Below are 17,038 nucleotides of genomic sequence, written 5' to 3'. Positions count from 1 at the left end.
CTAGTCAAATGAAAACTTATCTTTGGCGAGGCTGTATCAATGGGAATAAAGTCATATCAATGATTTCTCATTCCAAAGGTGTCAATAATTCTGTTACTGGAAGTAAAGCACTTTTTCTTAAAAAGAGGTCTTGGGTAACACCAGGACTCTTTCTGAGAAAGAGGTCCTGGGTACAAAAGGATTCTTTCGTAGAAAGTGGTCCTGGGTAACTACACGAATCTTTCTTAAATATAGGTCCAGGTAACAATAAGTATATAAATAAACTCTGGTACGACATATCTTAAAGAACTTAACTGCATCGTTTATTTGTGACTGTAGTTCATGCGTCATAAAACTCATCCTTGTTCAAGAGTAAGGGGACGTGAGATGTTACTTTACAGGTGTTGTAATTTTGACATCAGTAGTGACACAAACAACTCTATTCCATGGTTTGCAATGATCACTTTAAAAAATATGTTACATTGGGCTAAGTAATGTTGGTGAAATCCAGTGCCCCTTTTTAGCCTTTAGTGCCTCATCCTTAACGAGGCCACTGGCAGAGGGCAACCTAATGTACAATAATTTCAATAACAGTTTATAGATTATTCTATGTGATAGACTGTTACATATATTACAAAGGGCATTTTAAAACCTGCATATCTATTTTCTTTATCATTCATAATTACCCTAGGAAAGAGTCTTGGTGTTGCCCAAGCCCTTTGTGAAGGTTCCTGCAGCCTAAGGCTGCATTACTTCAAGCAGTAGATATGTAAACTCTCTGGAATCAGAAATTCTTTGGAGAACGTAATCTGTAATAAAGCCTCGTCAAAGATAAGTTTTCACTTGTTACCTCAGGCATGCAAAGTCCGTAACACCTTAAAAATAAGGTATTAATAAACTTAGTTATGATACATTTAGACCACAATCTGCAGCCTGTAAGACTAAAAACTAGTAATAATCTAGAATACAAATATTGGCAGGTCTCAAGGAGTGCAAAGTTCCAATACTCAGCCAGAACTACTACCATAGGATCAGTTTAAAATGACGTAGTGCAAATATAATGGAGTAAAACTTCATCACCAGATCTTTAAAAATCAAATAATGAAACCTCAACTCCAATCATTAAAATTTGTGGTGCAGGAACTAAAAGTTGCATTTTCAGAAAAATATAACTGATCCATGTTCTGTCTATTCATCTATAGCTCTCATACCTGTTACAAATGGAACTCCCTCAAAGGGGTGTCCATGGCTGTAGAGTCACAATAACAAGTGAACTCTGGTGCTGCTTCTTAGCCTTCATGCCTCATCTTTAACAGGCCACTGGCAGAGGGAATCTATGGTAGAGTGTTGGCTGAGGCTCCTACCTAATGTTCCTACTGACTACTTCTAACTGATATTCCCACCTAAAGCTCCAGCCTAAATGTTCCAACCTACTACTTCTATCTACTGCTCCTACCATTTGGCAAAAAGGCAGGGCTCGCATATAGGGCTCACCACTGGAAAAATAGTTATGAAGGATGAGCTATGTCAGTTAAGTGTTGTCAAGTGATATGTATGACAAGGAGAGTGTATGCTTGTGGACAGAATGCCAGTAGTCCACATGTTAGGGAGGCAGAAAGTGCTGGCTCATTAATCAGATATCACTAACCCTCCCAATACCCAGGTGAGTAGTACAAGAAATACACCTTCCCTGTGTATCGCAAAAGGCGACTAAAAGGGGAGAAAGCTGGGGGCTGGAATTCCTCCCTTCCAGTTTTTACTTTTCCAAAAGAAGGAACAGAGAAGGGGGCCAAATGAAGATTTTTCTCTCTTAGGCTCAGTCCCCTGTTCTTAACACTACACATGTACATATTCATACTTGCCTGCCTTTATGTTGAAGGCTTCAGCCATGGACAAGAGTCCACATCAAGGCCAGGCCTTAACTGAATAAGAGAAAATTATGAAATGGAAAGAGTAAAAACAAAGGAAAGTATTTACAAATTTATGTTGTTTTAATACTGCATTACATCTAGATACAATAACATTATATAAATCTCTTATAAAAATTACAACTATATAAACTTCAGGTACTTGCATTAATTCATTTTACTGTGACACATATTCTGCAAGGGGAAACTGAGAGTACATGCAAATGAAGAAAACATGACAAAGAAACAACATAATTATAAATCTTCAAATACTACAGACAACTTCAACGTACAATGTGAAAATACGCAAATTGGTTGTTAGTACACTAATGACCATTACACTAATTTAGAAAATGCATGCAGATATGCAAACAGAAATAATATACCGTTGGATCAAAGGACTACATAACTGCACCATGCCAGGTTTGCTAAGCTTATGTTCCTTTGTTCAGGTGCTCAGTGTTTTCACAAAGTGAAGTAACTGGGGATTGTGGTGAGTTCTGAGTAAATTTCCTCATTTTTTCCTCAAAAATTTATAAATCAGAGTCTATCTGTATCTCTGATGCCTGTTCCCCTTACAAACACCCTCAAGGGGTTGGCCACAGCAAAAGTGTCTCCATAACTGGTTAACTCCAGTGCTGCTTTTTAGCCTTTAGTGCATCACCCTTAACAGGCCACAGGCAAAGGGCAACTCCAGCTCAGTGTTTCAGAGTATAGTAAATATGATCAGCGAGTCAATTCAATTCCAAGTCACAGAAAACAGTTTCTATACTTTTATATCCTAAAACTCTCCTTTCTTTTTTACCTACATGCACTTTCAAACTAACAATGGTGTCACTTGCAAAAATCCAATCTCTAAATGTCATGAAAAATACATCAAAACAAGAGCAATCCATCTACAGAGAAGGGTTACAGAGATGAAACAAGAGGAAGACAAAAAATTAAGTGATGCATACACATAAATGGATGAAAAGCCAAGAAAAAAGCTCCGAAGGATGAACATACTAAAAAATAAGGTCTTTTTAACTGTAGTCTAAATAAGTCTTGCTGCTTACCTAACCTTATGCTTTTCCATCAAAACTTATCTAATGGTTCATCATTTACAAAAATTTTACCTGCCCGTGTTTTCTTTACCCAGTGGCATCTCTTTTTACAACAACACCGAAAGTTGAACTGGGCTAAACAATCTTCATTCTTTAAGAAATTTATGAAAGTGCTATTAATGATTTCATCATCAAATTTTGGGTGATATTCAGACACAATTGTGAGTGAGAATGGCTCAGCATGCTTTATACAACTATATTCAGCTTTTCCTTTCTTAAGTCTCTCAACAACTTCCACAGCACCCATATGAGTGAGATTAGTATAATCTAAAGAGATACACTGAGCTAAGGTCAGTACTCGAAACAGGCAACACAACACTGGTTCAACATTTTCTAGGTTAAAAATATCATCATCATCAAGGAATGTCAGAGGGCAGTGCACCCTTAAATCCCCACACATATCCTTCCTAACAGTTAAGATTTCACTACTGAAGCTGAAGCTGAGAACATCATAGCAATATATGTCTTCAATTAGGCATATCAGTTCTTCAAGAGTTTCCCTGCTCTCTTTCCTATATTGGCATGAGCAAGGAAACTTTCTGCAACTACTGCACAGCCCTAATCTACTTGTTATTATCAACTCCTTGCCATCAGGTTTATTCATTCGTTTCTGCAGACGTTCCCCTTCCTCAAGACGTGGTTTTTTTGAAAGCCTCTCTCTGAACTGGAGTGAATCTCCTCTGTCTATTTTGCAATGTTTTTTCAAGGATTTTTCCAGGTTTTCAGTATCTGAATTTGGAAAGTGATTTCTCAATAAATTTCGAACTCCAACTATAGACAAAGATGAATCTAATATGATCAACCTTTGAATATGACAATTCTTCCAAAACTTCAGTAATAAAAAGTTAGTCGAGTCATTATAAAACTCCATATTTCTCAGAAGCAATCTTTCCAGTCCTTTAGGAAGAATGAGGTTGTTTGCAAGGGTAGAGGTCCAATGAGATGATGGTAGCATTCTATTTCTGCTACTCTTGTTTTCATCTATTTCCATGGACTCCTGTAGGGCTGGACATTCAGATACATCATTTAAAGACTCTTCCCCTGATATAAATCTTATAAAAAGACTTATCAAATTTGTGAAAGGAGATAAATCTAGCCTGAATTTCTGATGTATATAAACATCATGGATACTCAGAGATTTAAGAAAATGTGGAAAGTCAAACTTAGCTAATAGGTCTTGCAGTTTTTCAAAATACTTAACTGTCAATGTAAGTGGTACAGATTCTGGTATCACAAATTTAGATGTATCTGCAAAAACTTGTTCATCAGCCTTCAGATCAACTCTTATAATAACATCTATAAGACAGGACAATCCTGCACATGAGAGTATCTCATGCAAGGAAGCTACATCATATACACATACATCTAAGACTGCTACTTTTCTGAAACATACACACTTTAAAAAATGAGGGGACTCAGAACACACTAAGGGTCCCACATACTCTGTAATGTAAAGTGGGTTGTCACTGCTGCTTGCTATACAACTTGATAATGCCTTTAATTTCCTTTCATGCTGTGCTGACAGAATGTTCTTATGAATTACCATGATCTGAACTGAAGAGTTATCCTGCAAACATCTAAGTGAGCTCAGCATTTCCCATAATTTCCTCAAAATTTTCACATTGGTCCCACTTTCTAGTTTAACTCTTAATGGCTTCTTCAGTTCTATCTGATTCAGCACTAAAGCTATATTCTCAATTTTATTTTCATCAAGGAATTTACATTTGAACTGCCAACACTCCTTGGAAGATAACAACTCTCTTAATATCCTCAAAACTTCTGGATGATACTGACAATCCTCAGCTACCTTAATGAGGAAAGACCATTTTGTAAAATTATTCTTAGATGAAAACTCTTCAACACTGTCACTGTTATGGCATCTAATTTTGTGGGGAATTAACTTGTTAACATCAACTTCCATACCCTCTTCACTGACATCAATTCCCATAGCTTCCCCTTTACCATTTACTTCACTTGAATTGGGACGTCTTAATTGTTTATTTCTCTTTTGGTTCCTAGATTCCCTTCCTTTCAGTTCCTCAGTACCAAAACACTTCATCAGATAAGATATCATAAAAGGCAAATAGGTGTGAATATTCTGATCATTCATGAACCACAAGCAACAAGCAAATCTGAATACTCTCTTGAATAAAGTGATCTGATCAAGCCATTCTTTGCACGCCTTCAATGGCTCTGCAACAACATACATGGCAGCTAAATAGTCTTCTATAACTCTGTATTTGAAAGTATAGCCCTTAGAACCATGATATTCTAGAAATGGATCCCTTGCTTCACTCTCAATTTCAGCGAGATTACTGTCAGAGTAATATTTTCCATTCTTTTTGATCAAATAAAATGCAGTTTTTCCAAGCTTCAACAATTCCTTGTCCCTATTCTCTATGTTAACCTTTCTCTTTATAAAATGATGCAAAATTTCCTTACATGCAACACTCCTTCCAGTTTCAATTCCAATTTCAACAAATATGTGAACAATATCTGGACTAGTAAGGAGACCCTTATAATCACATTTCTCATATAATTTGCAAATGTGCTTTACTTGTTCTTCATTAGAGATGATGCTCTGCAAAATCAAATGTACCTGGGTTTCATTTAGTGGTGAAACTTTGAGAACTTGACAATAACAAGAATTCTCAGGAGTGCCTCGATAAGTGATTACCCATGTTCCTTTCTGCATACCAAACCCTATGTCCTTTAGACAATGAATATTCCAATCAGCAAGAAAAAGGATTTTATCAACATATGCATTCACCACACTCTTCAGTAAGTTTATTCCATATCCACCTACAGTTTTAGGAGCAAGATTTTTTATACTCTCATTAACTTGCTCCCATACCGAAGGTCTTTGCGTAATCCTATATCGTGTGTCTAAGTACAAAACTAGTGAGAAGTCTGATTTCTCGGAATTATGACAAATCACACTTGCTAAATTATGCAGAATACAGGTTTTACCAACTCCTGGAGCCCCACACATGATGATGGGCTGCATATCCTTGCCAGCATCAATTTTATATTCAAGTAAAAATTTCTCCAAACTTTCAACTACTCCTGTATGCTGGTCATCAACTCTGAAAAAAATAATACCTATTTATGTGTTTATACATGTATATATCTCAAAGTTTGCGGCAGGGGTGTGTGATGTCTCCATGGTTGTTTAATTTGTTTATGGATGGGGTTGTTAGGGAGGTGAATGCAAGAGTTTTGGAAAGTGGGGCAAGTATGAAGTCTGCTGGGGATGAGAGAGCTTGGGAAGTGAGTCAGTTGTTGTTAGCTGATAATACAGCGCTGGTGGCTGATTCATGTGAGAAACTGCAGAAACTGGTGACTGAGTTTGGTAAAGTGTGTGAAAGAAGAAAGTTAAGAGTAAATGTGAATAAGAGCAAGGTAATTAGGTACAGTAGGGTTGAGGGTCAAGTCAATTGGGAGGTAAGTTTGAATGGAGGAAAACTGGAGGAAGTAAAGTGTTTTAGATATCTGGGAGTGGATCTGGCAGCGGGTGGAACCATGGAAGCGGAAGTGGATCATAGGGTGGGGGAGGGGGCGAAAATCCTGGGAGCCTTGAAGAATGTGTGGAAGTCGAGAACATTATCTCGGGAAGCAAAAATGGGTATGTTTGAAGGAATAGTGGTTCCAACAATGTTGTATGGTTGTGAGGCGTGGGCTATGGATAGAGTTGTGTGCAGGAGGATGGATGTGCTGGAAATGAGATGTTTGAGGACAATGTATGGTGTGAGGTGGTTTGATCGAGTAAGTAACGTAAGGGTAAGAGAGATGTGTGGAAATAAAAAGAGCATGGTTGAGAGAGCAGAAGAGGGTGTTTTGAAATGGTTTGGGCACATGGAGAGAATGAGTGAGGAAAGATTGACCAAGAGGATATATGTGTCGGAGGTGGAGGGAACGAGGAGAAGTGGGAGACCAAATTGGAGGTGGAAAGATGGAGTGAAAAAGATTTTGTGTGATCGGGGCCTGAACATGCAGGAGGGTGAAAGGAGGGCAAGGAATAGAGTGAATTGGATCGATGTGATATACCGGGGTTGACGTGCTGTCAGTGGATTGAATCAGGGCATGTGAAGCGTCTGGGGTAAACCATGGAAAGCTGTGTAGGTATGTATATTTGCGTGTGGACGTATGTATATTCATGTGTATGGGGGTGGGTTGGGCCTTTTCTTTCATCTGTTTCCTTGCGCTACCTTGCAAATGCGGGAGAAAAAAAAAAAACTCAAGCTCACTCCTTTGTCTTTGACGCTACCTCACTAACATGGTAAATAGCACTACCCCACCCTACAGGAAACAGCATCGCTACCCCCTGCTTCAACAAGGTAGCGCCAAGAAAACAGACAAAAAAGGCCACATTCGTTCACACTCAGTCTCTTGCTGTCGTGTGAAATGCACCGAAACCACAGCTAACTATCCACATCCAGGCCCCACAGACCTTTCCATGGTTTATCCAGACATTTCACATGCCCTGGTTCAGTCCAGTGACAGCACGTCAACCCCGGTATACCACATCGTTCCAAAGCAGTTTATTCCTTGCACACCTCTCAAATACCAGCAGAGCAGGTCCATAAGTGAAACAAAAAATTCTTTCTACTCTTGATTCATTTTTTTAATTCATATTAATTTCATTATTACTTTCCTGAAAGAAAAATTTATATAGTCAATACAGAAAACTTCATGATACATATGGATGTGCTTATTTGACAGTTTACCAAAGATAAGTACACAGTTTTCCTTACCTAAAATGTTCAATGCTTGGCAAAATGCTGTGCTGAGGTCTGCTATAACGGTCATGGACCTCTTTTTTTAATTCCTCTGCAAGAATACAAACATTTTACAGTGATGCAAGGATTAAAGCATACATATGAATATCTATAATGTCTGTATAAAGCAATAGGCAATCACATAATATACCATATAAGGGCTAAAATGAGCATTGGCCAATTCAGTGTCTACTCATTTCCATTTTCAATGTGGAGCTCATCACTTTAAGGTTTCCCCAAAATCCTACATTATATCTTCATTTTATACAAATCTATCATCACTACAAGTATGAATGACACTATTTTCCTAACAAAACCAGCCTTGATGTGAATATCAGTGGCAGTAACTGAAGCATTGTCTTTTTTTGGTAAAAGCAAATGTCTATTCTTTCTAACATTATACTCCAAGCAATATTGTACAGGGGTGTGTGATGTCTCCATGCTTGTTTAATTTGTTTATGGATGGGACTGTTAGGGAGGTGAATGCAAGAGTTTTGGAGAGAGGGGCAAGTATGTAGTCTGTTGTGGATGAGAGGGCTTGGGAAGTGAGTCAGTTGTTGTTCCCTGATGATACAGCACTGGTGGCTGATTCAGGTGAGAAACTGCAGAAGCTGGTGACTGAATTTGGTAAAGTGTGTGAAAGAAGAAAGCTGTAGGGTTGAGGGACAAGTTAATTGGGAGGTACGTTTGAGTGGAGAAAAACTGGAGGAAGTGAAGTGTTTTAGATATGAGAGTGGATTTAGCAGCGGATGGAACCATGGAAGCGGAAGCGAGTCACAGGGTGGGGGAGAGGGCAAAAGTTCTAGGAGTGTTGAAGAATGTGTGGAAGGCAAGAATGTTATCTCGGAGAGCCAAAATGGGTATGTTTGAAGGAATAGTGGTTCCAACAATGTTATATGGTTGCGAGGCGTGGGCTATAGATAGGGTTGTGCAGAGGAGGGTGGATGTGTTGGAAGTGAGATGTTTGAGGACAATATGTGGTGTGAGGTGGTTTGATCGAGTAAGTAATGAAAGGGTAAGAGAAATGTGTGGTAATAAAGAGTGTGGTTGAGAGAGCAGAAGAGGGTGTATTGAAATAGTTTGTTCACATGGAGAGAATGAGTGAGGAAAGACTGAAAAAGAAGATATATGTGTGTCAGAGGTGGAGGGAACAAGATGTGGGAGACCAAATTGGAGGTGGAAGGATGGAGTGAAAAAGATTTTGAGCGATCAGGGCCTGAACATACAGGAGGGTGAAAGGCGTGCAAGGAATTGTGTGAACTGGAACAATATGGTATACCAGGGTCGACGTGCTGTCAATGGATAGAACCAGGGCATGTGTAGCATCTGGGGTAAACCAAGGAAAGTTTTGCGGGGGCCTGGATGTGGAAAGGGAGCTGTGGTTTCAGCGCATTACATATGACAGCTAGAGACTGAGTGTGAACAAAAGTGGCCTTTGTTGTCTTTTCCTAGCGCTACCTTGCATGCATGGGGGGGTTGCTGTTTTTCATGCATGGTGGGTGGCGATGGGAATAGATTAAGGCAACAAGTATGAATATGTACATGTGTATATATGTATATGTCTCTGTATGTATATGTGTGTATACATTGAAATGTATAGGTATGTATACGTGCTGTGTGGGTGTTTATGCATATACATGTGTATTTGGGTGGGCTGGGCCATTCTTTCAAGTTTCCTTGTGGTACCTCGCTAACGCGGGAGACAGTAAGTATAATAGAAAAAAAAAAAATTGATTTAGTTTTGTGATTTCTGAGAGCCTAAAGCATTAAACATCTGGGCCTAGTTAATGCGATAATCATTACAGGTAAAGCAGCGTGTAAAGTCATTCCCCTTCCTTAATCCATTCTTCCTTCACACAAGTTTGGTGGCACCCCCATTAGACCTAAGGATTCTATCACTGTGCTCAAGGGCCTAGGTCAATTTACTACAACATACCAAATACCTCTAAATATATATATATATATATATATATATATATATATATATATATATATATATATATATATATATATATATTTTTTATTTTTTTATTATACTTTGTCGCTGCCTCCCGCGTTTGCAAGGTAGCGCAAGGAAACAGACGAAAGAAATGGCCCAACCCACCCCCATACACATGTATATACATACGTCCACACACGCAAATATACATACCTACACAGCTTTCCATGGTTTACCCCAGACGCTTCACATGCCCTGATTCAATCCACTGACAGCACGTCAACCCCGGTATACCACATCGCTCCAATTCACTCTATTCCTTGCCCTCCTTTCACCCTCCTGCATGTTCAGGCCCCGATCACACAAAATCTTTTTCACTCCATCTTTCCACCTCCAATTTGGTCTCCCTCTTCTCCTCGTTCCCTCCACCTCTGACACATATATCCTCTTGGTCAATCTTTCCTCACTCATTCTCTCCATGTGCCCAAACCATTTCAAAACACCCTCTTCTGCTCTCTCAACCACGCTCTTTTTATTTCCACACATCTCTCTTACCCTTACGTTACTTACTCGATCAAACCACCTCACACCACACATTGTCCTCAAACATCTCATTTCCAGCACATCCATCCTCCTGCGCACCACTCTATCCATAGCCCACGCCTCGCAACCATACAACATTGTTGGAACCACTATTCCTTCAAACATACCCATTTTTGCTTTCCGAGATAATGTTCTCGACTTCCACACATTCTTCAAGGCTCCCAGGATTTTCGCCCCCTCCTCCACCCTATGATTCACTTCCGCTTCCATGGTTCCATCCGCTGCCAGATCCACTCCCAGATATCTAAAACACTTTACTTCCTCCAGTTTTTCTCCATTCAAACTCACCTCCCAATTGACTTGACCCTCAACCCTACTGTACCTAATAACCTTGCTCTTATTCACATTTACTCTTAACTTTCTTCTTTCACACACTTTACCAAACTCAGTCACCAGCTTCTGCAGTTTCTCACATGAATCAGCCACCAGCGCTGTATCATCAGCGAACAACAACTGACTCACTTCCCAAGCTCTCTCATCCCCAACAGACTTCATACTTGCCCCTCCTTCCAAAACTCTTGCATTCACCTCCTAACAACCCCATCCATAAACAAATTAAACAACCATGGAGACATCACACACCCCTGCCGCAAACCTACATTCACTGAGAACCAATCACTTTCCTCTCTTCCTACACGTACACATGCCTTACATCCTCGATAAAAACTTTTCACTGCTTCTAACAACTTGCCTCCCACACCATATATTCTTAATACCTTCCACAGAGCATCTCTATCAACTCTATCATATGCCTTCTCCAGATCCATAAATGCTACATACAAATCCATTTGCTTTTCTAAGTATTTCTCACATACATTCTTCAAAGCAAACACCTGATCCACACATCCTCTACCACTTCTGAAACCACACTGCTCTTCCCCAATCTGATGCTCTGTACATGCCTTCATCCTCTCAATCAATACCCTCCCATATAATTTACCAGGAATACTCAACAAACTTATACCTCTGTAATTTGAGCACTCACTCTTATCCTCTTTGCCTTTGTACAATGGCACTATGCACGCATTCCGCCAATCCTCAGGCACCTCACCGTGAGTCATACATACATTAAATAACCTTACCAACCAGTCAACAATACAGTCACCCCCTTTTTTAATAAATTCCACTGCAATACCATCCAAAACTGCAGCCTTGCCGGCTTTCATCTTCCGCAAAGCTTTTACTACCTCTTCTCTGTTTACCAAATCATTTTCCCTAACCCTCTCACTTTGCACACCACCTCGACCAAAACACCCTATATCTGCCACTCTATCATCAAACACATTCAACAAACCTTCAAAATACTCACTCCATCTCCTTCTCACATCACCACTACTTGTTATCACCTCCCCATTTGCGCCCTTCACTGAAGTTCCCATTTGCTCCCTTCTCTTACGCACTTTATTTACCTCCTTCCAGAACATCTTTTTATTCTCCCTAAAATTTAATGATACTCTCTCACCCCAACTCTCATTTGCCCTTTTTTTCACCTCTTGCACCTTTCTCTTGACCTCCTGTCTCTTTCTTTTATACGTCTCCCACTCAACTGCATTTTTTCCCTGCAAAAATCGTCCAAATGCCTCTCTCTTCTCTTTCACTATATATATATATATATATATATATATATACCACAGACAACTGAAGAAGTGTGATCAGTAGTGGTGAGACAGCTTATGGCTAGCCATGATATTGCTACTGATGAAGGCTCACATGATTCCTAGAAACTGGTGGACACTTGATATGGATGATACAAATAGAGAAGGAATCATAAACAGAAATAACAGAGAAAAGCATGCTATAAGCAACTGTGAAAATGTAGGGGGCATAATCTAAAGACAACAACTGATAAATTCTGAATTGCATGTGTGAGAAAATGATGTGAACATTTTATAAGCACACTGGACATCCTCCTAAAAAAAAATCAGTGGATGGACCGTAATGGAAGAAAAATTAGAAACGATCAAACAAATATCAAGACGTTACATTGAACATGATCAATGAAACGGAGGTTGATATATCAAGATTTGAAGGGCAATTACAAGAACAAACTCTGAAAAAGAAAACTAAAGAGAAAAGAAAATAAAAACCATTACATTAAAGTGAAGGTTGCTTGAAGAAATACAGAATACTACAGTAGTCTATGCAAACTAAACACGGAATGTATGGTGCTGATATGGGTTACTGTATCTGTGAAGTGGATATAAAGCGGTGTAAAAGGATAAGATAATGATGAGAAGTCAGTGAAAAATAAAATGCTATGAGGATATTGGCTATGTAAAATATGGAATACTCATCCTTTAAATACCTCATACAGGGAAAGAAATGGCACTACTCACTGATAGGACTATATTTGCACCACAAAAGCTTTATGAAAGACTTGAAGGCAACCATCAGACATACTGTTATCACCATTCAGTCTTGATCTGAATGAAGTATATGGTGTAATTACATACCAATTTTATTGAAACATGCTGCAATGAAAAACAAGCTAGGAAATCAACATTATCAATCTACTGATAAAAGTAGCCCAAAAAAGTATGAATTTAGAACTGATTAAAAAACTAGTATTGTAGTCCTGCTGAGTACATACAAAAAGAAAATAAAAGATATGAAAAATAAGAGTGAAAACAGAAAAATATAAGGTTAATGTTCGGATGCAGTGGGAAAGATAAAAGGCTTGACAACAGTACTGGAGCTATGAAGTATGTTCATCTGACATGGTAATGTTGTATATCAACTGTTGGGTGAACATTCACAAGAGACAATTATACGTAAAAGAACAAAAAATCTACATAATGGAAATATATCTGCAATGAGAGAGAAGTGCTTTTATCTGCATATGGTTATGCAGACCACACAGTAATGTTACTCAGATATTCCACCACCACAAAATTCAACAAAAATTGATATTTTCTCTTTTAATATTCCTTACCTTTTTTACCATTTCTATATACTTTCCTCCCCAACGTCCCAAGCTTTTGCATATGCAATGAGTCAATGCACACTCATTTCATATATTCCTTTTAAGTCAACAAAATCAAACGACCAGATTTCTTCAACAGTGTGAAATCAATCCTAACACGTCTGACACTTTTCTTTGAAATATAATATAAGGAAGAACAATGACAGGCAGAATAACTCATGTTACAATAAAGATTAAGTAAAAGGATGAATTGATTTCTTGAAAGACAGAAACAAAATCAAACTCGTGTCAAATAATACTCTGTACAAGCTTGTCTCACTTACCAAAAACAACGTAGAAAAGTGTGTCTGATAAACTCACAGATTCTTGTAAGTATTCCAGTTTCATCCTTTCTAAATCATCCTTGGATTCCCCTAAATAACTGTGTATCAATCCTGTAGCATCACATAGATCATTAAGCTTTTGGTGCACGTCACTATATTCAATGCGGGAGCCAGAATGAAATACATCATTTCTGATCTCTTTAATCTCATTTACAGCATTATAGATTTGGCTATCCAGTGGGAATCGTAAAATATCGTTGGACAAGAAATTCAGGAGAAAAGTCACATCCAAGTCTTTTAAATTTTCATGCGCCTCGCGACTAAATGATGTGTCCAACAGCTGAGATATGTTTACTTTGCTCAGTATATCTTTATTATCATTTAGGTTATTCAAATGTAGTGGTCGAGATGTGCTTGATATCGGCTCACTGTTGTCATCATCTTCACAACACACACTCTTTCCTTTCCTCTTTTTTTGTTCTCTCTTGCCTCTTTGATGAACAGTTTTCAGAAAGTCAAACAAATTCATACAATTAATACTCCCAAGTTGCTGCGGTTGACTTCTCTGTGATGTGTTTTGAAGGAAATATCTGACATGATCAGAATTTTTGAATTCCCTTATGACAACTGCTGAGAGAGCTGGCACACAACCATTTCTAAAGAAGTGAAAGAGTGGGGCTTGATAGTAGACCCCAAAATCAACCTGTTATGAAAGAAAAAGACATCATACATAAACTCATAAAAAAATATTTCTGTTCAAGTCTACAGGTAAGACTAAATTTCTTGGGGATGATGAACAACATGCCATTTAAAGTAAGAAAATTTGAGTTCAACCATTTTTTTCACTTTACCATATCTACTTGGACCCTAAATATATCATTTGAAGGATAAAAATTTAATAAGCATATCTGATACCTCAAAATAATGGAAGTAAATCAAGAAATTGGAAAATATGTGCATGCATTTCATTAGTTTTTTTTTTTTTTATCAAAGAACACTTGTTTCTAAAATGCTTTAATTTGCCCATAATTATCTTCCAACAGCTTATACGTCATATTCCTTTCAAAAGTTTTCTTCCTATGCGGTGGCCACTTATGAACTGAATAAAAAAAAATACAGCACATCCAACGTAGAAAAGCGTGAGGACTAATAACATACTAAATATTAATCACTGGGACCAGAGCCAAGGCATATAAAGTTGCACTCACATCCAACTACCATAAAACCTTTCTTCAACTGTATCATAGACCAAGAAGCATCAAATAAGAGAAATATTCATGAGATGAGGCCATACGAATGTAAAACTCCCTCCCTATACTCCACAAATCGGTAATAATCAACAATGACGCCCTGAAAACGGGCCGTCATGAAGTAGAGCCAGTGCAAGGGCTAGACCCGGAGAACGTTTAAACACGCACAACCCATCTCTTTCATCATTCTAATGCTGAGCTGCGGAGTTCATTTCTACTTTACCGAGACAAATCATTACCAACAGGTCATCAGCTTCAGGGGTCAACCAAAAATAGTTGGGATACGGTCATGTCTATTAGGCCCCTTGCTGGCTTTGGCGTGATATTTGTAGGCATCGGCGCGGTTTTCCCTTCACGATTTAATCACTTCACATAATAAAAATGCTAACTAGAGTTAGCAAAAAAACTCACCTTGTGTCGTTGTGCCATGCTTCTGTTAAGAGCGAGTAAAAAGCGGAGAACTCATAGTGTAGGGAGCCATTGGTACGTTTCCTTTCGTTCGTTTGTTTACCAGGAACACAGTCGTGACGTAATGGCTGACAAATGACTGCCGCGATGCGCACTGAAGACTCACTGGCTGAATTTACACCAATAAACAGCAAGGGTTGTTCAGGCCGTCAATGCCAAGCTAAGTCCACCAACCGTAAAATATTGAACACCTTCTTGAAAAGGTTATGGATTATTCTAAAAACCATATACACTCTTTTCATGCCCGTGACCTTCGCTTTATAAATGAAACGGATAACATACATCGTAAACTCATCCATCTTATTAATGATGTCAATGCAGTGTATACGGGGGTCAATATGTTTGGTGTTTGTTAGCAAGTATAATATCGCTCGCTGCACTACAACATTCTACACAGATGAGAGGTCTACTGTGTTTATATGAGTAAGATGACCAAACTCAATATCGTAATATAATTTCGACCTGCTACAGGGTCAGAACAGGTTACTGAATATTTCTTTGATCTTTATACCTGACTGCAATTCTGTTATTTGCCTGTAGACAGTCGGTGTCCTTTACTATCTATCCTTCGGTGAAGATAGAGTGGCTTCCACATCCTTCACACACACACACACACACACACACACACACACACACACACATTCTTGGGATCGTAATTACTTATTTGTACAGGATGGGAAGAGAATCTTACACTCATGGAGCATCATCTCTTGATCTTCCTTTACATATATCGAGATTTTGCCAATACACAGGGCTGATGCTTAGTAATGGAAATGTTAATTTCTTGTTGCGTTGCTTCTTAGAACTTGAACTAGATATATCGTCTTCAAGAAGAACTGAATTTGAACGAAATTTACATAACAAATTATTATCTATGAGAAGAAGAGCTTTACAGGTGTTCTATCAAACTAAATGACTTTTCCTCATAGCAGTAATTCTAAAAATAAAGAATACTTTATTACTTCCTTAAGACAAACAGACAGATGGGTTAGATAGACATAGATAGATAGATAGATAGAGAGAGAGAGAGAGAGAGAGAGAGAGAGAGAGAGAGAGAGAGAGAGAGAGAGAGAGAGAGAGAGAGAGAGAGAGAGAGAGTTGTACCTAAGGGATAGTGGGTCAAAAATTGACACATGTGTATTACTAGCGATATATAGATTTCGTAAACAGACAGACGATGTATAAACATGTCTTTGGCACTATTGACTGACGAACACGTATCATAGAGGAAACACGCACATTTAAAGAGTTACAGACTGACATCGCTGTGAGAAATGGATATCAAACGATATATTAGAGAGTGAAAAAGAGACGCTCTGTGGTGCAGTATAGTCCTGAGATGGTTTCGTCATAGTCCTAGGAAACGCTGACCCTAGGCAAGGGGTGCTGACCTAAGACTTCTCAGAGGGGTATACTCTCCACCGGCCTATAACGTTAGTATCTTTTTATATCTTTCGTTTTACCATTCAAAAAACTATTAGTTAAGGGTTATTTTTTCCATTTGCAGGTTTCAATTTGTTGTTTGTCGCACACTACATTCGTTAGTCCGGATATATGTTAACCGATGTGCTATTGTTAATTACTTCATCAATTCTGAGTTGTAATAATTTTGGTTGTCAATCAGAGGAGTGATGATTCTTAATATAGATTATGGTGTCAAGTAATTCGTGAAGTTATTTTGCCGAAATGTGGGCAGGTGTGTCAAATGGAGTTAATGTCGGCATTGTTATTACTGGATTTATCAAACTTCTTCGTCAGTAACTTT

At 38.4% G+C, this 17,038-nt stretch overlaps 2 protein-coding genes across 6 annotated transcripts in view; one reads left to right on the top strand and one right to left on the bottom strand.

The window, feature by feature from the left end:
• Positions 1-1,946: 1,946 nt before the first annotated feature.
• The window catches only part of LOC139761069 (uncharacterized), a 133,167-nt gene continuing 118,075 nt past the window's right edge, over positions 1,947-17,038 (bottom strand). For 4 of the 5 annotated variants that reach the window (XM_071684882.1, XM_071684883.1, XM_071684884.1 and 1 more), the window contains 3 exons: positions 13,556-14,258; positions 7,744-7,819; positions 1,947-6,075 (listed from right to left, as the gene is read on the bottom strand). In XM_071684882.1, coding sequence (XP_071540983.1) covers positions 2,961-6,075; positions 7,744-7,819; positions 13,556-14,084 — 3,720 coding nt within the window. In that variant the 5' untranslated portion in view covers positions 14,085-14,258 and the 3' untranslated portion in view covers positions 1,947-2,960. Of the gene's footprint in view, positions 6,076-7,743; positions 7,820-13,555; positions 14,259-15,216; positions 15,355-17,038 lie in introns of those variants that run through there. The other variant, XM_071684880.1, reaches the window with a different exon arrangement.
• LOC139761220 (cytochrome b5 reductase 4) overlaps positions 16,427-17,038 on the top strand; it is a 53,055-nt gene continuing 52,443 nt past the window's right edge. Inside the window, exon 1 of the mRNA XM_071685262.1 lies at positions 16,427-16,706. The gene's annotated coding sequence lies outside the window, so the exon portion shown is untranslated. The remainder of the gene's footprint in view (positions 16,707-17,038) is intronic.

The sequence above is a fragment of the Panulirus ornatus genome, chromosome 39 (assembly GCF_036320965.1).
Source record: "Panulirus ornatus isolate Po-2019 chromosome 39, ASM3632096v1, whole genome shotgun sequence".
Taxonomy (NCBI): Eukaryota; Metazoa; Arthropoda; class Malacostraca; order Decapoda; family Palinuridae; genus Panulirus; species Panulirus ornatus.
Note: the sequence above shows the minus strand (reverse complement) of the source record. Positions and strands in the feature narration are given on the sequence as shown.